The 24,018-nt window shown below is 51.7% G+C and overlaps 1 protein-coding gene across 15 annotated transcripts in view; it reads right to left on the bottom strand.

Annotated features, from left to right (window-relative positions):
• The window catches only part of FAM178B (family with sequence similarity 178 member B), a 117,644-nt gene that overhangs the window by 81,623 nt on the left and 12,003 nt on the right, over nucleotides 1–24,018 (bottom strand). For 11 of the 15 annotated variants that reach the window (XR_011386479.1, XR_011386480.1, XR_011386481.1 and 8 more), the window contains exons 2-6: nucleotides 20,402–20,470; nucleotides 19,785–20,209; nucleotides 17,659–17,720; nucleotides 14,680–14,787; nucleotides 7,635–7,787 (exon numbers count right to left, since the gene is read on the bottom strand). Coding sequence is in view for 10 of the 15 variants with exons in the window: in XM_051835742.2 (XP_051691702.2) it covers nucleotides 7,635–7,787; nucleotides 14,680–14,787; nucleotides 17,659–17,720; nucleotides 19,785–20,209; nucleotides 20,402–20,447 (794 nt within the window). In the remaining 5 variants the exon portion in view is untranslated. The remainder of the gene's footprint in view (nucleotides 1–7,634; nucleotides 7,788–14,679; nucleotides 14,788–17,658; nucleotides 17,721–19,784; nucleotides 20,210–20,401; nucleotides 20,471–24,018) is intronic. The other 4 variants (XM_051835729.2, XM_051835733.2, XM_051835736.2 and 1 more) reach the window with 2 other exon arrangements.

Raw genomic sequence — 24,018 nt, 5'->3', positions numbered from 1 at the left:
GTTCAGCTTCTGGAATTGGCTGGTACTGGCTTCTGTCATCCAGGCCTTTGACTTCGGTCCCAGGGAACTGACCTGAGGTCACGCATCCTGCCTGGTGATGGATGAGAGGATGAGAGGGGGTCGTCCAGACCATCTCCAGTTGCACAGGATCCTGCATCCGTTCACGGGGAGGCCACTTGGGCCCAGACGACAAGTCTGCAGTACTTGATGTGCAACCCCAGACAAGGGGCTTGCGTGATCTGTGTCCACATTTCACAGTTGGTTCAGATGAAGAGAATCTATTACAAGACAGGGTTTGGAATCCCCCCCCCCTTTTTTTTTTATTTTTTTGACAGGCAGAGTGGACAGTGAGAGAGAGAGAGACAGAGAGAAAGGTCTTCCTTTACTGTTGGTTCACCCTCCAATGGCCACTGTGGCTGGCGCACCACGCTGATCCGAACCCAGGAGACAGGTGCTTCTCCTGGTCTCCCATGGGGTGCAGGGCCCAAGTACTTGGGCCATCCTCCACTGCACTCCCGGGCCATAGCAGAGAGCTGGCCTGGAAGAGGGGCAACCGGGACAGAATCCGGCGCCCCGACCGGGACTAGAACCCAGTGTGCCGGCGCCACAGGCGGAGGATTAGCCTATTGAGCCGTGGCACCGGCTCAATAGAATAGAATTCCCTTCTAATAACAGAAATGATACGAAGGGGCTGGCACTGGGGGATAGGGGGTGAAGCTGCCTCCTGCAGTGCTGGTATCCCCTATGGCTGCCCGTTTGAGTCTTGGCTGCTCTACTTCCAATCCAGCTCCCTGCTAATGCTCCTGGGAAAGCAGCAGAGGATGGCCCCAAGTCATTGGACCCCTGCAGCCATGTGGGAGACCTGGAAGGAGCTCCTAGTTCGCGGTTTCTGCCTAGCCAGCCCCGGCCATTGCAGCCATTTGGGAGTGAACCTGCAAATGGAGGACCTCTCTCTCACTCTCTGTTTCTTCTTCTGTCTTTCAAATAAATAATTTTTTTTTAAGAAATGATACATGTTCATTGTAGGAAGAAATACAGAAGAAATGAGGAAAATAAAAAACCATTTGCTCAGAAAATGTTAACTTTTTGCATGGCAAGAATTGACTCAACTGCTTCTTCAGAGACATAATCGGGGCAGGCAGGTGCTGTGATGCAGTGGGTTAAACCAGTGCCTTCAATGCTGGCATCCCACATGAGCGTCGGGCCTCTCCACTTCTAATCCAGCTCCCTGCTGATGCACCTAGGAAAGCAGAAGAAGATGGCCCAAGTGCCTGGGCCCCTGCCACCCACATGGGACAGACCAAGATGGAGTCCCTCGCTCCTAGCTGCAGTCTGGTCCATCCCAAGCTGTTTCAGCCATTTGGAGAGTGAACCAGTAGATGGAAGATCTCTCTCTACCCCCATCTCTGTATCTCCTCCTTTCAAGTAAATAAATCTACGAGAGAGAGAGAGAGAGAGAGAGCGAGAGAGAGAGAGAGAGAGAGAGATGCAGTCACTTGGCCCCTCCTGTGGGGCCGTGCTTCTGGCTGAATTCCATGGGTCGTAACTGAGAGACAACCATTGCCCCCACTCTTGTGCCGTGTGTCTGCACTTGAAATCCTGGACACAAACAGGAAGTGAAAGATGACCCAAGGTTAAATGGTGACCTCCAGGAAGTGGCCCTTACGCACTGCCCTGCAGGGGCCCGGGAGGCTACAGGGGCCCGGGCATTCTTCCAGCAAGTGGCCTGCAGCTTTCTCAAGACTGCAGTCGCAGGCGCTGGCATCACCTTCCCCACTGTGCAGCATGAGCATATCGGAGGGAGGAGGGGCTGAATTCCTGGCTCCAGGGAAGCTGGGCGGCCACCTGGCCCCATTTGGCAAGGCTGCTCTGATCCCAGGTCACCGCGCCATGGGCCATCTCATCTGTCAAACACATCCTGCCTGCCAGCCAGGCCTGCACAGAAAACCTGCTGTCAGCACAAACTCCGGGCCAAGGCAGCGCAGGAAGATGCCTCCTTTCTCTGCTCTCCTCCGCTCCAATTCCTGCTGGCCCAGCCTTTGCCCCTCTCCTTTCTCCAGCTCCACTATCTTTTTCCTTCATTCTCTTTCGTTCCCCCCTTTTCATCACCTCTTTTTAAAAATTCTTTTTATTTATCTGAAAACCAGAGAGACAAAAAGAGAAACAGAAACAGATGAGATCGCCCATATACTAACTGGTTCACTCCTCGGATGGCTACAACAGCCAGGGCTGAGCCTAAAGCTGGGAGCCTAGGATTCAGTCCAAGTCTCCCATATGGGTGTCGGAGACCCAAGGACTTGAGCCACCACCCACCGCCTTCCAGGGTGTGCATCAGCAGGAAGCTGGAATCAGGGGCGGAGCTGGGACTTGAATCCAGACATTCTATATGGGATATGGAAGTCCTTAGTGGCATCTTAACTGCTACACCAAATGTGGATCCCAACTGTTCTTTAAAAATAGTATGTATGTATGTATGTATTAGAGAGGCAGAGAGAGACAGAGAACACTTCCATCTAGTGGTCCACTCCTCAAACGCCCAAAACAGCTGGACTGGACAAGGCTGAAGTTGGGAGCTGAGAACTCAGCCCAGGCAAATCCAACTCCTTGAGCCATCACCGCTGCTTCCCAGGGTTTGCACTAGCAGGAAGCCGAAGTCAGGAGCCGGAGCTGGGTATCAAACTGGGTGGTTCTGATGTGGGATGCGGGCATCCTAACCACTAGGCCAAGTGCCCAGCCTGCATCATCTCTTTAATTACTGCCTTTTCAATACATCAATGTGAAGTTTTTTCGATGGTGATATCTCAGACAGAATGATCTCACATCACAGCTAGAAGTATATTCTAAACCTCCGGATACATATCTATGTATAAGAATATTCTCTACCACATTGTCCAAAAGATCTGGAAATAACATAGATGTCCAAAAAAATAAGAATAGTAAAATGCGTTAGAGCAGCAATACAGTGCAGTAGTATTTCCTTCTTTTAAAGGTCTATTCACTTATTTGAAACATAGAGTTACAGAAGAGAGAGGGAGAGATACAGAGAGAGAGAGATCTTCCATTTGCTGGTTCACTCCCCAAATGGCTGCAATGGCCAGGGTTGGGCCAGGCCAAAGCCAAGAGCCTAGAACTTCATCTGGGTCTTCCGTGTGGGTGGCAGGGGCCCAAGTGCTTGGCTATCTTTTACTGCTATCCTGGGCACAATAGCAGGACACTGGATGGGAAGCAGAGCAGCCTTGAGTTGAACTGGTGTTTATAGGGGATGCCGGTGCCGCAGGCAGCAGTTTAACCCACTGCACCACAACACTAGCCCCTGCACTAGTATTTCGCCTTTGGCATCACATTGTCTAACTGCAGTGTTTGGATCTGTTCAGATCCTGATGAAAACCACTTACAAAAATATTTATAGGGGCCGTCGCTGTGGCACAGTTGGTTAAAGCCCAAGCCTGCAGTGCCGGCATCCCATGTGGGCGCCGATTCAAGTCCCAGCTGCTCCTCTTCCAATCCAGCTTTCTGCTATGACCTGGGAAAGCAGTAGAAGGTGGCCCAAGTCCTTGGACCCCGGCACCCATGTGGGAGACCTGGAAGAAGCTCCTGGCTCTTGGCTTCAGATCAGCCCAGCTCTGGCTGTTGTGGTCATTTGGGGAGTGAACCAGCGGAATGGAAGACCTCTCTCTCTGGCTTTATCTCTCTCTCTAACTCTGTCTTTCAAATAAATAAAATAATTCTAAAAAAATTATAAAACAATGGAGGGAGTCTGAACACTGACCTATACAAATGACACTAAGAAATTAGGGGTGGGCATTTGGAACAGCACTTAAGAGGCTGCTTGAGATGCCTGCATCCCATCCTGGAATGCCTGGTTCAAGTCCTGGCTCTCCCACTTCTTTCTGATGCAGCTTCCTGCTAATGTGCCCCCTTGGAAGCAGGAGATGATGGCTGAACTATTTAGGTCCCTGCCTACCATTTGGGAGGTCCAGATTTAGGTGGCATTGTGGCTTCAGCCTGGCCCAGCCCTGGCTGTTGGGGCATCTGTTTCTTTCTCTGTTTCTGCCTTTCAAATAAAATGCAAATAAATAAATTACTATTTTGGGGGTGTAATAATGATATTAAAGTTACACTTAAAATAGAGTCCTAGGCTTTAGAGACACAAACTGAAATATTTACAGATTAAGTTATGTGTTAGCAGATTTGTTTAGGCAGTCTTAAGGAGATGATGTGGGAAGGGATAGACCATGATAGGACTGGCTTTGAGCCGGTCCTTGTGGAAGGTAAGATATGGGTACACAGGGGTACATCCTACAGCTCACTCTGCCTTTAGATGTGCTTAGGATATGCCACGAGAGACACCTATAAAGGAAATATGTCAAAACATTAAGAGTAATCTTTATATTAAAAAGTAAGATGGACTTAGAAGGAATGTAATAAACATAAGGAAGCCCTTAAGTAGCCAGGAAAGAGATGAGGACTTGTGTGTGTGTGTGTTTAAAGATTCATTTATTTGTTTGAAAGGCAGCGTTACAGAGACAGAGAAAGGAGACACACACACACACAATCTTCTTTTTTTTATTTTTTTTATTTTTAAATTTTATTTATTTATTTTTTTTGACAGGCAGAGTGGACAGTGAGAGAGAGAGACAGAGAGAAAGGTCTTCCTTTGCCATTGGTTCACCCTCCAATGGCCGCCGCGGCCGGCGCATCGCGCTGATCCGATGGCAGGAGCCAGGTACTTCTCCTGGTCTCCCATGTGGGTGCAGGGCCCAAGCACTTGGGCCATCCTCCACTGTACTCCCTGGCCACAGCAGAGAGCTGGCCTGGAAGAGGGGCAACTGGGACAGAATCCGGCGCCCCGACCGGGACTAGAACCCAGTGTGCCGGCGCCGCTAGGCGGAGGATTAGCCTAGTGAGCCGCGGCGCCGGCCACACACACAATCTTCTATCCATTGGTTCACTCAGGGCTGGGCCAGGCTGAAGCCAGGAGCCAGGAACTTATTCCAGGTCTCCCATGAGGGTGCAGGGGCCCAAGCACTTGGGCCATCTTTCACTGCTTTCCCAGGAACATTACCAGGGAGCTAGATTGGAAGTAGAGCAGCTGGGACACGAATAGGTGCCTATATGGGATGCCGGCATCACAGGCAGTGGCTTAACCCACTATGCCACAATACCGGGCCCTAACTCCTGTGTTTTAAGTCCTGATGTGGCCAAAGAGGCCATAGAAGCAGCCCCACCTTTGTGCTTCTCTCCAAGTGGGCTGGCCCCTTCTCCATCCCCTTGACAACCAACCCAGCAGGGCGCTAGTCTGGCCAGCCATTGCCCTGGATCCTGAAGATTCCTTCTTGTTCTTGTTCTTGGATGCATTAGCTCATAATTGCAAGTATTGGATATTAACGTGGTAAATCTTTCAAAACTCATCCACCTACTCAGTGGTTACGTGATACTGTTCAGAATTTACTCCAGAAAAGTGGAACAGGGCAGCTGTCCTGGGGCTGGGGACGGACTCTTGCATTGTCATCAATGCAAGAGAGGAGAGCTGTGTCTCCAACAAATACAGCAACCCCCTTATCCGTGGGGAATGTGTTTCAAAACCCCCAGTGGATGTTCAGAACAGCAGAGAGTGCCAATTCTATCATTTAATGCCTTTTCCAACTTAACTAAGTACTTATCATGCATTCTGGCCCTAATTTTGGCACTTTGAGTTGCGACTGCAAGAACAGCATCAATTTCTATGTCCTTCTTCACAATATCACGGAAGATTCATTCCTCCATAGAGCTCAGCAACTTCAACATACAGTTTTTTCTTTCCCTTTTTTTAAACAAAAATTATTTATTTACTTGAAAGAGTTATAGAGGGTAGGGAGAGGCAGAGAGAGAGAGAGAGAGAGCGAGCGCTCTTCCATCCACTGGTTCACTCCTCAGATGGCCGTAATGGCCAGGGTTGAGCTAGGCTGAAGCCAGGAGCCAGGAGCTTCTTCCAGGTCTCCCACGTGGGTGCAGGAGCCCAAGCACTTTAGCCATTTTTTGCTACTTTCTAGTGCATTAGCAGGGAGCTGGATTGGAAGTGGAGTAGCTGGGACATGAACCAGTGCCCCTGTGGGAGGCCAGCACCACAGGTGGCAGCTTTACCTGCTACGCCACAACACTGGCCCCTTACTTTCCTTATTAAATTGAGAACTTTTACCTTTTCACTTAAAGGAAGCATTTACAGTTTTCCTTTGCCGTAGGTGAATTGCCAGCATCAGGATCCTCGTGCTTTGGGGTTCGTTAAGAAGTAAAATGAGGGCGACTTGAACACAGGCACTGCAGTACCATGGAGGTTGATCTGATAACCCAGACGGCTACGGAGTGACTGGCAGACGGTGGTGGTTACAGTGTGAGTACCGTGTACAACCGGAGGGGCTATGTCTGGGGCAGAGTGGAGCAGCATGGCATGAGATTTTGATATGGGACACGTCAGGGAGAGAGATTAATTTTAGGCTAACTCAGCCCACGGCAATTTCATCACACTACCCAGAATGGCCTGCCATTTAAAACTTACGAACTGCCTCATCCCTTGAATTGCCCATTTAGTATTTTTGGATTGCGAGTGTTTGGCCTGTGGCTAACTGAAACTGCAGGAAACTAGGAAACCATGCATAGTGGGCAGCGGTGGCGGGGGGGACTACCACAGAGGGAAGTGACCATCATACGCTCTGGGAGGCCCAGAGAGAGGCCCCTGCGCTGATGGAGACCCACAGGACCAGTCTGACTCAGACTGTTCCAGGAAACCGCGGCACGGGGGATGAGAAAGCAACATGCACACACAAACGCACGGCTGGGTGTTTGCAATAATGTAGGATTTTTAAAGGATAGGCATTGAAATCATTAAACATTGTAAGCACATACATGCAACTATGGTCACATTTCTAAAAGTTGACATGTGAAGATTGGCCAAAACATCACTTTGGATTTCCTTATTTAGGGTGACCATTTTAAAAAAAAAATAAATTGATTTTGGGGGACAGGCACTGTGGTACAGCAGTTAAACCCCAACTTGGGACTCCCATGTCCCAAATCTGGTGTGAGTCCCACCTCTGCCCCTGATCCATCTTCCTGCTAATGCTTAACACCCTGGTAGGAAACAGGTGATGGTTCCAGGACTTGGTTCCCTGCCGCCCACGTGAGAGGCCAGGACTTAGTTCCAGGCTCCCAGCTTCAGCATGGCCTGGCCCTGGCATTTGGGGAGTGAACCAGCAGATGGAAGATCTTTGCTTGTCTGTCTGTCTGTCTGTTGCTCTGCCTTTCAAAAAAATAATTTAAAAAATTATTTGAAAGGCAGAGTGACACGGAGAGATACAGATGACAGATGGTCTATCTGCCGGCTCACTATCCAAATGCCCAAAACAGCCAAAGCCAGGAGCCAGAAACTTTACCCAGGTCTTCCACGTGGGTGGCAGGAACTAAGCCATTAATTGCCACCCCCCAGGGTGCGCATCAGCAGGAAGCTGGCCTGGAAGCTGAATGTGGGTGGCCCAAGTAGTGGCTTAACCACTGCATCACAATGCCCACCCCTGAGTGGCTCCCATCCCTGGGATCCATGAGGAAGGGGCCCTGACTACCAATGCCCACTCCCTCTACCTGACCCCATGCACACCCACCTGAGAAACAGCCCTTCCAGGTGGCTGTGTGGCTCCATTTGTGAGGAGTCCAGGGCACAGGGCAGAGGGTGGTGTCTAGGCAGAAACACGGTCTCTCCTGGATGTACTGATGGGATGGCCTGCAGCGACACGGAGAACTTCTCCACCAGCATCCTGGCAAAGCAAGGGGCAGGACAGTGGGGATCAGAGGAGCACCGGGGGCTGCAGCATGGAGGGGGCCCCACGGAAAGCCAGGTGGAGCCGGGCACCCCTGCTCTGTGGTCTCCCTTGCAGGTCAGGGGGGACAGTGCCGCCAGCTGATGGAGGAGGAGACCATGAGACACAGGCTGAGGAGCCCCCACTCTGCCACTCTGTCAGGGTGTCCAATGCCTCCCTCAGGGCAGGAGTTGAGGGCCAGGAGACGTGGTTCCTGCTCAAGCCCCACCCACTGGCTCTGGCCAGGTCAGACTTTCACTGCATGTCTGTGATGCCAGGTGCTGAAGGCTGAGTCAGGCACAAGCCACCCAGGAAAAGCAAGCAAACCACTGCAATGCCTCTGGCCAGTGATTGGCCAAAAGATGGCTTACATGGTGCTTTGATGGGTAGGGGACAGAAGTGCTAGGTGCATCCGGGATCAGGAAAGTCATCCTGAGTGCTGGGAGCAGGCGCTGGCCTAGGGGGCAGCATGGGCAGAACCACGAAGCAGTGGGAGGGTCTCAGGGGTAGGTGCGGGAGCCTGGATGCTCCTTCTGGGCCAGCAGGCCTCAAGCTCTAGCCATCATGAGGACACCCAGGGGGCCTGCTGGAATTCAGATCCTCGGGCCCTGTCCCGCCCAAGAGTCTGATGGAGCAGCACTGAACCGGGCCATGGGTGGGGGAGGAACAAGGAACTCCTTCAGAGAGGGGACCATTGGGACTTCACGTCCTACCGAAATGGGGGTAGAAAAAATGGAGGCAGTTGAGACGATGTCCGAGAATGAGCTAAGTCCCTACATGATATAGGACTGGCGTGGACGGCTGACCACAGCACATGTGTGGGAGAAAATGACAAGAATCTGTGCGCCCATGTGTCTGTACCTAAACGGCAATCCCCTTATCCACATAAGATATGTTCTAAGACCCTCGGTGGATGCCCGAAGCCACAGATAGAACCAAACCCTATCACTGAGCGCCTTTTCCATTTCATCCAGGCACTTATGCATTGCGGATGCACCTCCTGCAGTTTGAGGTGTGTCAGCAAAACTAGCGTGAGTTCCCTTTCTTCCCTCACAATTTCACAGCCAGATCTGCTCTTCCGCGGAGCTTCGCAATTGCAGTATACAGTAATTTTTCTTTCCCTGTTAAGAGTTGAGAGCTTGCTTTCTTTCTTTTTCTTTTTATTCCCTGAAAGGAAGCACTTTAAGGCTTCTCTTTAGCATCAAGAATCCTGCACTTGGGGCTGTGATTAAGCAAAATAAGGGTTACTTTAACACAAGCACGGTGATGTCCTGACAGCTGATCTGATAACCGAGAGGGCACCAAGTGACTAACGGGTGGGGAGTGCGTACAGCCCAGAAATGCTGCACAAACGGATGCTCCGTGTCCCTGGTGGGACGCGCCGGGGCAGTGAGTGAGCTCATCGGCAGGGCGACACCCAGCTTAAAAAGTGCAAACTGCTCATTTCTGGGCTTCCCGTCATATTCTTGGACAGGGCTAGCTGTGGGTGAGTGAAACCTCAGAAAACAAAACCATCGATGGGGAGGAGTGCTGTATACGCAGGCACACACTCAAACGTAAGAGGCACATACAATACTCCACACACATAGGATACACTCAACTAAGATCTAGGGTCATCCCAAAGGAAACAATTGGGGAGGGGAGAAGCAGAAGAGGCATTTCCTGTTTCCTTCATAAGGCTGCTCTGCTTGGTACTGTAGCAACAGGACACACACACAGCAATAATGACAACAAAATAAAACACTACAGACACGGTGCCCTCCTGTCTCACCAGGAGACAGCCCAGATCAAGGTCCCCAGCAGGGTCCATTAGCTGAGGAGACCAGGAGAGCAGCAGCCTGGTCCCCATCAGAACTGGGCCACAACCAGCCGAGCCTACGGCCAGCAGGCCAGCCAGGTCGGCTAGGTGAAATCGGCCAAGTGACCCAAGGTGAGGCCCTACCCACTGCACAGGGCCATCTTAAGGATGAAATGGCACCATGAATGAGAACAATGATGGAAATCCAGGAAAATTCTGATCCTGTAGGCTTTTAGAAGCAGTCTCAGCAAACCACCCCACAAATGGCAAAATAATTTTCTGTTTTGTTCGTGTCTTCGCTGTTAGAGGTACAGTATCTATTGCTTCCTACGTTGCTTTCACAGTTAAGAGGAAGTGAATGGGTTATTTAAAGTCTGTAAGACACAGACTCAGCTGTGAAGGCATTCTAGCCCTGTCCCCCAAACCATCGCTCAAAGAGACTTTTGTGATATTAACGATAATGCATGTGCATTATTAGGAGTTCTGAGATGACTCGTACAAGTCTAATTGAAGATTTCCTGTGCACAAAGGATGACGCTGTCATTTAGACATCCACTTCCACCCCCACCCCCACCCCGGTCTCAGCACACATCACAGTCTTTTGACTTTAAGAAAGGAGAAAACTTAGGATGGCGCCTGTTCGAGATGCAAGCCAGTTCTGAGTATGGGCAGACACTCTGCTGTGGATGTCCAGGGGTCCCTTCTATGAGCGGTTATGACACACACAGGCCGGCCTGTCTGCCAGAGGATGGGTAGCCCCCGCCCTCCCCCTCATCCCTTCCTGACCTGCACCCCTTCCCTGCCCACCCCCACCCCACACCTCACTTCCTCAGCCCCATTCAGGCATGGAAGTGGCTGTGGCCTTGGTCTATCAGTGAGGCTTTTTTTATTTTGCAGAAGGCTGAAGAGTCCCAGCAAAAATGATTCCACATCAAAACCACCACCTCAAAGCAGCCGCCATCAAAGAGGCTTTCTCGAAGCACCCCTGGAAAAACATCACGTGCCCAGAAAACGATCAGTGATTTCAGTCAGCTGCACAGGCAGGGATTTCAAAACACCCAACCCTGGCATCCAGAATCCTGGATGGACACGGTAGAAAGGTGAAGAGTGAGAATTACTATTCGTGTTTGGGCATTTTTAAAAGGTTTAATTCCAAGGCTTTCTATCCAGTGAGTGGAGAACCCAGGAACTGAGAGATCGGTCACACAGGATGCCACCAAGGCGCTCAGGCTGGGGGAGGCCCAGTGGCCCTCGGCTTGCTGATTCCACTCAGCTTTCCTGTTCCACCACATCCGGCAGACTCTTCCCGACACAGCCCGCAGGAACCAGCACCTGCCCTCCTGGGGTCTGCCTGTGACTCTGCCCTAACTTTCCCCTGGGTCTCCGGGCAGTGTGGGAGGAGCCCTCTCTCTGGCTGTCTGGGATGACTGCTTCAACCCGAACACATCCACAGATCCACAGTGAAGACTGCGACCAGTCTGGAGGCGGGGATCGCCCCAGGTTGGGTCAGGCTGACCGCAGCCTGTGAGCTGGCTGCTGCCCATCATCGCCTGCATCTGCCAACGCCGCCCTGCTGCGACACGGCTGCACCCACTGACCTGTCATTCGTGGGGGGTTTCACGCAGCCACGGCACAGTTGAGTCACCGCCACAGACACTGCCTGGCCCTTGGAGCCTAAAATATTTACTCTCAAAAACTCGACAGGAAAAGTCTGTTGACCATTGTGGTAAACAGAAGGAGATTAGAAAAACAAGAGAAAAACGCCTATGGCCAGCCGAGGCACTGCACGTGGGCATCTCTGGGCTACTCTAACAAGACTCACAGTGTAAAGCATTGGGGGACCCTAACGACACCGGGTCCCCGAGGAAGGGTGGGGTTGTCACTTCCTAAGTTGTCACTCAGGAAATTGGACACAGCTGTTAACTCAGAGTATATGTCAGTGTTTCACCCACCCCAGCCTGGACCTCTCCTAAACACAACAAACCTTCAAAAAAATCTACGGAGGGGCCAGCCTTGTGGCACAGTGGGTTAAGCCGCCACTTACAAGGTCAGCATGAGAGTGCTGGTTTAAGATCCAGCTGCTTTCCTTCCAATCCAGCTCCCTGCTAATGCACCTGGGAAGGCAACAGAAGATGGCCCGGGTACTTGGGTTCCGGCTACCCATGTTAGAGACCTGGGTTTGCCCTGGCCTAACCCTGGCTGTAGCTGGCATCTGGGGAGTGAACCAGCAGATGAAAGATGTGTCTCTCTTTTCTCTGTTTCTCCCTCTCCCTCTCTGTTGCTCTGCTTTTTAAATACATGTAGACATATATACATATACAATTCTATAAAAGTTCACGGAAAAGATAAGTTTATCTTGGTGCAAAACATTTTGAAAGCCAATTATATAAGGGGTCTTCAAGAAGATCATAGGAAATATTCACTATGAAAAAATGATGTATGGATTTCAAAATTTTTTATACCAAAATAAACTTACCTTGTAATTGTATTTTTCCACAGACTTTTTGAGGGCCCCTCATACATGCGGGCTTAGAAAGCAGGGCCTGGACAGCAGACCAGCCAGGGCATGTGGCTGAGGCCACTCCTCTCCAGTGGCCCACCCAGGGCCTCCTTGGAATGTACTTCCTGAAGTTCGCCTTCCACCCCAACTCCACAGGCCTGTGGCATGCCCATTAGCATCCAAACATGGGACTACCTCCTCCATGAAAGAGACAGCAAGAAGGAAAGACAACACAGCCACCAGCATACCCTGATCCCACTTCCGCCTCTGGTCACTCCCCATTTTTCTCTTCTCCCCTGTCCTCCCATGAACCTATTCGCAGCAGCCCACCTGAGCTGCTCTGGTCAAGGCCACCGTGATCTCGACTTTTTATTTCTTTATTATTGTCTTTTTAATTTGCAAGGCAGAGAGACAGATGGGGGAGACAGAGCAAGAGGGCGAGCAAACTTCAATTCGCTGGTTCACTCCCCAAATGGTGGTGGTAGGGGAAGGCGTCCCTGAAGCCAGGAGCTGGGGACTCAGTTCAGGTTTCCCCTGTGGGTGACAGTAACCCGAATACTTGCGAGGATCTGCGTTGTCAGATTTCCAGGAGCTGCAGCCGGGAATCAAACCCAGGTACTCTGATGTGGGATGCCAGTGTCGTAACTGCTAGGCTAGCTGACCGCCCTGATCTCCGTGGTTTCTGACCCTCCAGCTGCCCAGCGCTCTGCTCTCTGGTTTTCCTCTGCTTCCTCTTCAAATGCCATGGCCCTGCACCCCGGAACCCCTCCTCTTCTCTGTTGTGGCTCCTCAAGTGACCTCATTGTTTCACAGCTTTGTCATTTATACACAGGGACTCCCACGCTCACCTTGCTGCAAGCCGGATGCCAACCCTGAAAGACTGAGTGACAGAGATGGGGGGGGGGGGGGATGAGGGAGAGAGAGAATCCTCCATCCTCTGATCCTCTGGTTCACTCCTCAAATGTGTCAGGAAGTCAGCCTATGTGTGTGAAAAGGGCCTAAGGAAACCGCGGTCTACAGCAGCCCAGCAAATGCATTTCAAAGTCCTGCCCAGACCCTGAGAACCTGCCAGGTGGTCCCCCTTCCCCCACGGGAAAACTCCCTGGCCTGATACACACCCTAGAGGAGCCCCCTGGCCCAGCACCAGCAAGACTCCCCCGTCTGATAACAAACTTGGGAAGGAATTTCCTAATTTACACTCAACAAACACTTTGTCCTGGAGAAGGGGGAGGGGGTAAAGAGACTCCCTTAAAAACCGGGAGTCTAAACAAAGATGGCGCTCTCCTCTCTGCTCTCTGCTGAGAGGCCTGCAGCCGTATTCTTTCCATTTAACTATGTAACCCTGCTTTCCCCAGTCTGAGTGACTGGGCGCTCTCTCTCCCTCTCTCTGTCCCTTCCATTCTGATGGATGCCATGTCCCCAGTAAAACCTTGTTACTTTGCTGTCTCATGCCTGAATTCTTTCTTGCATGAAGACAAGGACCCCATGACTTCTCTCTGGGGACACAAGTACTTAGGTCCCTGCGCCCACGTGGGAGACCTGGATGAAGCTCCTGGCTCCTGGCTTCAGCCTCGCCCAGCCAGGATGTTATGGCCATTTGGGGAGTGAACCAGTGGATGAACAATCTCTCTATCTGTCTCTCCCTCTCTCTAACCCTGTTTTTCAACTAAACCTTAAAAAAGGAAAGAAGGAAGGAAGGGAGGAATGGAGGAAGAGAGGAAGAAAAGAAAGACAGACCCTTATCCCCAATGTGATGGCATTACTTTCAGGTGGGGCCTTTGAGAGGTGACTAGATCAGGAGGGTGGTGCCCACATGAGTGGGATTAGTGGGATTATAAAAGAAACCCAGAGAGTTCTCCAATTCCTTCCTGCCGCTTGAAGACTTAACAAAAAGTCAACAGTGTGCAGCCTGGAGGTGGGCTCTCCCCGGAGCCCACCCTCGCTGGCTGACACCCTGATCTCAGACTGCCAGCCTCCTGAACAGTGAGAGAGGTTTTAGTGGCGCATCAGCCTGCCTGGTCCGTGGCGCTGTAATAACAGGCTGAAAGGACCGAGACAGATGGAAAACGTACCCTGAAGGTAGATTCAATTGTGGTCCCCGGGCATCGCCGCGTCTCCGCGGAGCAGATCAATCCAGCCCTCCTACCAGCCAATGGCCCAATTAAATCAGGGCCGGCAGAGCCCCCGATGACAGCACTCCAAGAGCTACCTTATTCTTCCCAGACAGGGGAGGATGAAAATGTCACGTGCCTGTAATTTTCCCTTAAAAGGCAGTTTTCTGCTAGACTGTGGGTTTGTGTATTTCCCCAAGAGATCCGGGCAGATAATTGGGGCAGAGCAGGTTGTTTTATGATCTCTGTGTTCTCAAAGGCCCACACTAGACTGTGATGCACAGTGGGTGCTGGCTATTTCCTGAACGGATGAATGGATGTGGCAGCCTTAGTCCTCACGAGCGGTACGCAGATGGCTGCAGAAAACCGTCCAGAGCCAAGGGTGGGTTGGCATTTAAGCCCCTGACCTCCAGAGGTGACTGCCTAGCCCCTGGGCCTCACCTGTGCTCGGGTGTGAGTGACACTTGATCTTCATTGAGATCCAAGGAGTCAAGGTCCAGACAGCTCTGCAGGAGCAGCTGCTCTCGCTCCTGTTCCAGGGCCTGTTCCCTGCGGGGAGGAGACAGCCAAAGCCAGTGTCAGTGCTGCCCCGGGCGTCCAGCCTTATCTCTGGGCTTCAGCTCCCCCCCACCCCGTCCTCCCAGAAACATGACCAGGCCTAGGGACCAGAAGGCTGTGCAGCTCTGGCCTCCCTGCACCAAGGCTCTCCAGTTTGGGTTTGGGGGTGGCGGTTGCATTGCGTGAACAGTGCTGCCTCGGGTGAGCAGAAAGGCCTGAAGGAAGGCGTTTTAGCGCAAGTGTGTGCTTATCTGCGCACCTTGTTCTGGCATTCGAATGCTAACATACACCTAGGCCTGGGCCTGGTTCTTCTGCTCTCCCTGGGTCCCAGCTGCACGACGGGGGGAGTCCAGGGCCCTTGGCTCCTGGGTGTCTCTGACTCCTGGGCTGACTCTGCCGCCACAAAGGGCAGCCCTCCAGCCCCTGCTCATTCCTGGTCTCTCCCTACCTTTTACCCTTAGGCCTTTGGTTTTCTCCTACCAGCTGGGTACCTCACTTCCCTTTTCAACCAGCACCCACCAAGGCCCTGTGCACCCACCATTGTCTTGCCAGAGCCCTGACCTCCTGACCCACAAACCCAGAGAGGAGACCAATGCACCCTTCAGCCTTCCTGTCCCGGTTCCCACAAGCTGTTGAGGGAGCCTGGGAGCTTCCCCAGCCCCTGTGCACCCCTCCAGGTGCTCACCCTGGGAGCCCTCAGCTCCCAGATACCTCCTCTCCAGCCAGGAGCTCCAATCCTAACTGTATGACTTCCAGCAGAGAGTGAGCAGGCTCAGATACCGCGTCCAATTCTGCATCCCTCTTCCACACACAGGCTCCAGCATCCCGGCCACCCAGGCCAACAGACCCAGGAACAGCCCCATCCCTCTCCTCCCAGGGACCTCCTGGGTATGGGCCCCTTCCCAGCCCCACTTCAGTGCTGTTACCCTCTCACCCCTCCTGTCCGATTCTGCAAAGGCAGTGTGTGTGCCTTTTCTTAAACATGTGGGAAAGCATGGCTGCTTAAAGCTCTCATATCCGGCCTGCTGTCCTGACTCACAGCACTGAGCTTTCTCATCCTGGGCGGCCAGGAGCAGCGGCAGGTCCTGACCCAGCCATCTTCACAGGAGCCGTCACCCTCCCCACCAGGAAAACACCGTATCCTGCAAGGCTCAAGGACAAGCATATCTCTGGGAAGCGAGCTCCACTATTCTGGGCCCCTCGTGGCAACCTCACAGCATGGCAAAGACCGGAATCATTGTGTTGCATTTCCAGATGGCCAGGGGCTGCCCCTTCAGCTGCATACCGTATCCCTTGCCTGAAGAGGGGCCCACACACAGTGCTTGAGACTGAACGTTTGCAGTTGCACGCTGAAGTCCTAGCCCTCAGTGTAGCTGCACTTGGAGTAGGAAGGTTATTAAGGTTAAGTGAGGTCACAGGGTGTGGGCCCTGATCTGATAGCATCAGCGTCCTTATAAAACAAGACTCCAGAGGACGCAGCAAGAAGGCAGCCGACTGCTGGCTGCTGTTTCTCTCCACCAGGACCTGAATGGGCCAGAACCTTCATCTTGGACTTCCAGTCTCTAGAGCTGTGACAAATAACTATTGTGTCAGCCCAGAGTGTGTGGTGTTCTGAGCTAAGACAGAGCAAGCACCTCCCAAGGCCAGGTGCACTGGCCAGGTGTGACGGCTTTCCTCCTGCTTGCTTTCCTCCAACATTTTCAAGTATCTACAGCCCAGGGATGCACACAGACACAGTCCCTTTCCTTATCTACAATCTAGATGGGAGAGAATATACTCAGGTACAGGAGCTGAACAGCAAAAGTCTTGGGCTACACGGCCCAGAGGAGCTGCATGGAGGAGATGAGATGACTCTGGGGTGGGCAGAGGGCCAGGGATGGACAAAGGCAGAAATCAACTAATTGGCCCACACATATGTTTACCTCTCTCCTGCAGGCAAGAGCATGGGGCTGGGCAACCCTGGAAGAAAGATGAGTGAGCATCTGTCCTGGCAGGTGCAGTGAGGCGAGAACTAAAGTGCTCCACTGCAGCCCTGTGCCCTCCCTACCTTAACTTCGGCACATGTCACATCCCCAGGAGAATGACCCAGACACACAAGCAGCTGCCCCCAGACACGTCACAGGGCCAGGTGTCTACTGTGTACCACAGGAATCTGGTGCTGTCACCCAACACAGCCCCTTGATGCAAGTCGGCCCCATCGCCAGGTGTCTTAACTGCACAGAGCAACAGCTACTCTTTCACCACCGCCTGCGCCTCCCTGAGGGATTGCCAATGCTGATCACACAGGGCTTCCGCCCTCGGCGCTGCCTTTCGAAGCTGCTATGGGCAGAGAGGAGTTAACTAGAAGCTCCTTTAGAAACCGACTCCTACATGCTGTGCTGTTCTAGCAGGGAGAGGCAGGTGTGAAACAGATAAAGTGCTGGTGGAAAAGGAACAAAGCCCGCTCCAGTGCGTGGTCAGGACCAGGCACCGGAAGTGCTGGAAGTCTCTCCTCCATCCAGCATAACACTCACGGCCATGGTCAAGTCGTATACCTTGGCCCCAAAGCTGCCTGCTTTTCCATTTCCCTCTAACAGAACACCCCCAAACTGGCATGAATTGGGCAGAACGGTACCTAGGTGGAGAGAGGAACCTAGGTGGAATGAGGGCTTCCTACGTGGTGGGGGTCTGGGAGCCTTCTGCCTTGGAGATGCCACCCTTGGACCTGGCTACCAGCCCATGTGGTTATTCATCAGATGACACGGGCACGCTGGGCCTGGGTGGGGGAGGCTGCTTTATTCCAGCAGGAGTTCACTGGTAGTCCTGAAATCGCTGCCATACCCACAGGAGTGAGTGCCATGATGGGTCTTCTCCCACACTCACCTCTTCTCCTGCAGCAGGTAATCCAAGCTGTTGATATACTTCTCTGAGCCCCCAGGGGTGAGCTAGAGACAGGACACGAGAATGGGAAAGAAATAAGACGGGGAGGGAGGGGGAGGAAAATAATTAGTCTAAATTCTTTTTAAAAAATATTTTTGAAGTCTTCATTCTTTTTAAAATTAATAAAGCAATTAATTTGAGAGGTAGATAGAAACACAGAGGGCTCTCTCGCTTGCTGGTTTATTCTTCTAATACCCATAACGGCCAGGGCTGGGACAGGACAAAGCAGGGAGCCAGGAACTCAATCCAGGTTACCCATGTGGGCGGCAGAGACTCAGCTAACCTGAGCCATTACCTGCCGTCTCCCAGGCATGCATTAGCAGGAAGCTGGAATCAGGAGTGGAGCTAGGATTCGAATCCAGGCACTCTGATAAAGGGTGCAGTACGGGATGTGGGCGTTTTAACCTGAGTTTTAACTGCTAGGTCAACTGCCTGCCCTTATTTTACTTTTTCTGAATAGGCAATACACTCTCACAATTAAAAAATCAAAACCACAAATGTATACAATAAAACCTCTTCATCTCCCTCCCCAGAAGTGGACCCTTCCTTGGGTGCCTTTAGAAATAGACAAGCAAACAGTAACGTATCATAGATCCTTCTCCAACACAAACAATAGCATACTCTACACACTATCCTGCACTTTGCTCTGCTCAATTAACAACACAATAATGAGGCCAGCATTGTGGCACAGTGGGTTAAGCTGCCGCCTGCAATACCAGCATCCCCTAGCAGGGCATCAGTTCAAGTCCCGGCTGCTCTGCTTTCGATCCAGCTCCCTGCTAATGCACCTGGAAAGGCCGCAGAGCATGACCCAAGTGCTCAGGCCCCTGCCAAACTCATGGGAGACCCTGGCTTCAGTCTGGTAGAGATCTAGCAGTTCTGAGCATTTGGGGAGTGAACCAGTGGATGAAAGATCTTTCTCTGTCTCTCCCTTTCTCTGTGTCATTCTGCCTTTCAAATAAAAAAATGAATAGATCTTAAAAAAAAAAAAACAATCAACATACGAGTTCTTCAAAGAGTTCATGAAAAACACATACCATGGAAAAACTATGCACAGATTTAAAAAAATCTTTTGTGCCAAAATAAACTTATCTTTTAATTCCATTTCCCATGAACTTTTATTTTTATTTATTTTTATTTGTTTGAGAGGTAGAGTTAAAGACAGAGATAGGTAGAGACAGAGAGAGAAAGAGAGAGAGGTCTTCTATCCACTGGTTCACTTCCCGAATGGTCGCAACAGCCAGAGCTGGGCTGATCCAGAACCAGGAGCCAGGTCTCCCCTGTGGATGCAAGAGTCCAAGGACTTGGGCCATCTTCCACTGCTTTCCTAGGCTGTAGCAGAGAGCTGGATCAGAAGAGGAGCAGCCAGGACATGAACCTATGCCCATATGGGATGCCAGTGCCACAGAGGTTTAACCTACTAAGCCACAGCGCTGGCCCCTCCCACAACCTTCTTACAGTACCCTCATATGTCTTGTGATGCTGTATGACATCAGTGCCAATGTGATTCTGTGTGTGTGTGTGTGTGTGTGTGTGTAACATTTGCAGGGTGTTCTGATATATGGCTAGAACATAGTTTCTGTTATTAGTTTCCTAGTGATGGACATTGAGGTTATCAACAACCTCAGTCTATTTCAAACCATAAAAGCCCTATTTGTAGAATAACTGTCCTGGATCTGTCAACCCACCAGTGTCCCCAGTCTAGCTAGCACCAGTTGTTGACTCGCAATTTGAAGTTCATCGCGTAGGGATCCTCACCCACATGCCCAGAGTCAGCCCGAGCCTCTGTGCCAGAACCCAATGGCACCAAGGCTCCTCCTTGTTCTGGGGCCATGATCCCAACTTCAGCCATGCGAGCCTTGAGGTGTCCCACGCAGTAGTGACATCAAATTTGGTCTCAACTCCCACTCATGTGTTAGCAGGGGTCAGAAGCAGAAACAAAGGGGTCTTGGGGTTGTGTCCTCAGCCTGAAGGCTCTAAGAGCTGAGAGAGCAGCAAAAAAGAGGTAACCTGGGGGCGACTGGGAAGGGGTTGCCAAAGAGCAGGCCAAGGCACGGCCGCTGGCTTACCGGGGTGTGGTCATCCTCCTGTGCTGCCACAGCCGGCTGGCCTGGGCCTGCCACGTCCCAGAACCTCTGCAGTGAGGCTGTGTTCCCCTTCGGGTCCGGGCCCAGGCGATCCTGCTTCACCTCTCTGCCGAGACTCTGCAACTCTCGCGGGCCTGCTGCACCCAGCTGCCTCTGCGCAGCGTCCTCCCTGCCAGCCTGCACCACCTTCGGGTTCAGGAACTCTATGGGTGGCGGGCTCCAGTCGGTGGGGAACATGTCCACGGGCGCCTGCATCTTGAGCTTCTTGGGCCGTGTCGGGGTTGGAGGTGCAGTGGGGCTGCAGAGCCGCCGGGTGCGGCGGAGGAGCCCTTGCTGCAAGGTGTGGTCCAGGACACCCCGCTTCAGGCTGGGTAACAGGATGGGCGTGTTGGTGGCTGCCCGGATCCCTGTGGACAGGACAGAGTGCGTGATGCCCCTGCCCGCCTGTCACCATCCCAGACCTGGAGCCACGCTGGGTGAAGAGAGGAACAACCTGGTGAGGAAGCAACTTGGGACTGCTGTGGGCGGGAAGCGTGGCAAATCCCTCAGCCCCGGGTTTGTGGTTATGAGCGGGCTCTATACGGCGGAGGGACACTCACCTTTGTTCTGAGGCAGGGCTGCCACAGTCTTCTGGGACCTGGCCATTTGTGCACTGTGGGCCGTCTGTGCTGGAAGGAAAAGTAAAGGTTCTGAACCCCCACACTTCCCAGGGAGGAGGGCCTGGGCCTGCAGGTGCCCTGGAGGGATTCCTGGTCCACTCCCAGGACCAAGCATCCTGGTACCACAAGGTCATGTTGCTGAGGCAAAGACAGCATCCTCTGACATCTTACTTCAGATGTGATGGGCAAGTGTAAGGACAGCAGCATGTACACAACCCTAGATAAGACCCAAACTAGCACAACTCGGCAGAGACACTGAGTTATGAGACGATGACCTGCTTGCATGCCCTCTATGGCTGTTTGCTCACAAGGGCTGGGGCAGGGCTGCCTGGTCCTGCCATTTCCCAAGTACTAGCAGATCTGCATGTGGTAGGAAGGCATCGATGCATTTCTGCTGAAGGAATGAGTGATACAGAGACCTCAAAGGGCTGGCGTTGTGGCAAAGCAGGTTAAGCTGCTGCCTGCAAAGCCTGCATCCCACGTGGGTGCCAGTTTGTGTCCTGGCTGCTCCACTTCCAATCCAGCTTCTTGCTAATGGCCTGTGAAGGCCCAAGTGCTTGGATCCTTTCCATCCATGTGGGAAACTTGGATGGAGCTCCTGGTTCCTGGTTTTGGCCTGGCCCAGCCATAGCCACTGTAGCCATTTGGGGAGTGAGCCACTGGATGGACTTTATCTCTCTGTCTCTGTCTCTCTGTCTCTCTCTCTGTCACTTCCACTCTTTCAAATAAAATAAATACATCTTTAAAAAAAGAGAGACTCAAGGCTGGTCCAACAAGCCTCCTCAAGTTTATGGGGCTGCCCGTGCCCAGTCATGTACACAGACATCCCCCACTGATAAGGCCCTGGTTCAGATAAACTGCAACACAGACGAAAGCTTAATACTGAAAGAAAGGCTAGAGTTTCACCAACCAGGGCCAGCACTGCTGCACAGCAAGTTCGGCTGCTTCTTGCGACACCTGCACCCCATATCAGAGGGCCAGTTCCAAGTCCTGGCTACTTCGGACATATTTTTTTTTGTAAGGATTTCTTTTTTTTTTAATTGTTAAATTATTTTTATTTAGTTGAAAGACAGAGTTACACAGAGAGAGGGATATCCAGAGAGAGAGATTTTCCATCTGCTGGTTCACTCCCCAGATTGGTACAACAGCTGCGGCTGGGCCAGGCCAGGCCGAAGCCAGAAGCCAGGAGCTTCGTCCAGGTCATCCACATGGGTGCAGGAGCCCAAACACTTGGCCCATCTTCTGCTGCTTTCTTAGGCATATCAGCAGGGAGCTGGATTGGAAGTGGAGCAGCCAGAACTAGAACCAGTGGCCATATGGGATGCTGGTGTTCTAGGCAGCCGTTTAATCTGCTACTCCACCACGCTGGCCCCTACTTTGCACTTCTGATCCAGCTTCCTGCTGGTGTGCCTGGGAGGTAACAGGATAACGACTCAGGTATTTGGGTTCCTGCCCACACGTGGGAGATCTGGATAGAGCTCCTGGCTCCTGGTTTAAGCCTGGCCAAGCAGCCCTGGCTATTGTGGGCATTTGGAGAGTGAACCAACAGATGAAAAACATCTCTCTCTAAATCTATCTTTCAAATAAAATAAACAAGTGTTTTAAAGGAAAGTATAATAATCAAAGGAAATGAGTTTGCAAAAACCAGGCACTACTCAATAAGGCCTCAAACTCAAATAAAGTGAAAGAAATTCAAATCAATGTGACTATGATGTATTACTCAGTAATAATGAAATCATGGGGTCAGCACTCTGGCGTAGTTGGTTAAGCCTCTGCCTGTGGTGCCGACATCCCATGTGGTCACTGGTTCAAGCCTTGGCTACTAAACTTCTGATCCTGCTCTCTGCTAATGCTCCTGGGAAAGCAGCAGAAGATGGTCCAAGTGCTTGGGGCCCTGCACCCGTGTGGGAGAGCTGGAAGAAGCTTCTGGCTCCTGGCTTGGGATCAGTCCAGCGCTGGCTGTTGTGGACATTTGAGGAGTGAACCAACATATGGAAGACCGTTCCCTCGCTCTTTCTCTCTCTCTCTCTGTAACTCTGCCTCTCAAATAGATATTTTTTTTTAAATCATAAAAATTGATAATTTATAACAGCAAATGTTGACAAAGTGGTAAGAAAATATATCACTACTGGCACCTGCAACAGTTATTCTATTTAGAGGGAACCTAGCTCTATATGATAACTGCAGGGACAGCTGTTTGGCCTAGCAGTTAGGAGGCCCGTGTACCATTCCAAGGTGTCTGAGTTTGATTCCCAGATCCCAGTTCCAGCTTCCTGCTGATGCAGACCTTGGGAGGCAGTGCTAAGGGCTCCAGTGACTGGGCCTCCGACACCCACGTGGGAGACCTGGATTGAACTGAGCTCCTGGCTCTGGCCTCAGACTTCGGAGGCATTTGGGGAGTGAACTGACAGAAGGGAGTTCTTCCTGTCTGTCTCTGTCTCTTGAATAAAAAATAATAGTGATGATAAAACACAGCAGCTTTAGTTGCTGCTGGGTGCCCACATGCCTAGTTCAAGCCCTGGTTCCTCTGCTTCTGATCCAGTTTCCTGCCAATGCACATCTGGGAAGCAGCAGATGTTGGCTCAAGTACTGGAGTCTCTGCCACCCATATGAGAAACTCAGATGGAGTTCTGGGCTCTTGACTTATCCTGGCTCAGCCCCAGCTCCTTTTTTTTTTTTTTTTTAAGATTTTATTTATTTATTTGACAGGTAGAGTTACAGACAGTGAGAGAGACAAAGAGAAAGGTCTTCCTTCTGTTGGTTCACCCCCTAAATGGCAGTAACAGCTGGAGCTGTGCCGATCCGAAGCCAGGAGCCGGGTACTTCCTCCTGGTCTCCCATGGGGTGCAGGGCCCAAGCACTTGGGCCATCCTCCACTGCCTTCCCGGGCCACGGCAGAGAGCTGGGTTGGAAGAGGAGCAACCGGGACTAGAACCCAGTGACCATATGGGATGCCGGCGCCACAGACCAAGTGAGCCACAGCGCCGACCCCTCAGCCTCAGCTCCTGCACGCATTTGGGGAGTGAAACAATGGATGAGATCTCTCTCTCTCTCTCTCTCCCCACCCCCGTCTTCCTTCCTCTCTCTTTCCCTCTTTCAAATAAAATGAACATAATTTAAAAGGGGGGGGGGACCCTGCTAAAATGTACATTCAAAGGAGTAACATCAACAAAAATCTGGCACAGGGACCCTCAAAAGTCTGTTGTTCCACAAATGCAGATATCAAGCCGGCAAAACTGTCAGAACCGAGGGCTGGCACCGTGGCGTAGCGGGTAAAGCTGCTGCCTGCAGTGCCAGCACCCTGTATGGGCACCAGTTTGAGTCCTAGCTGCTCTACTTCAGATTCAGCTCTCTGCTAATGTGCTTGGGAAAGCAGTAGAAGACGGCCCAAGTGCTCCTGGCTCTTGGCTTCAGACTGGCCCAGCTCTGGTTATTGTGACCATCTGGGGAATGAACCAGCAGATGGAAGATATTTCTCTCTCTCTCTCTCTCTCTCTCTCTCTGTAACTCTGCCTTTCAGATAAATAAATAAATATGTTTGAAAATTACTATGAGAT

Source organism: Oryctolagus cuniculus, chromosome 2 (genome assembly GCF_964237555.1).
Source record: "Oryctolagus cuniculus chromosome 2, mOryCun1.1, whole genome shotgun sequence".
Classification (NCBI taxonomy): Eukaryota; Metazoa; Chordata; class Mammalia; order Lagomorpha; family Leporidae; genus Oryctolagus; species Oryctolagus cuniculus.
The sequence above is the reverse complement of the archived record's forward strand: the minus strand, read 5'-3'. Positions and strand labels throughout refer to the sequence as shown.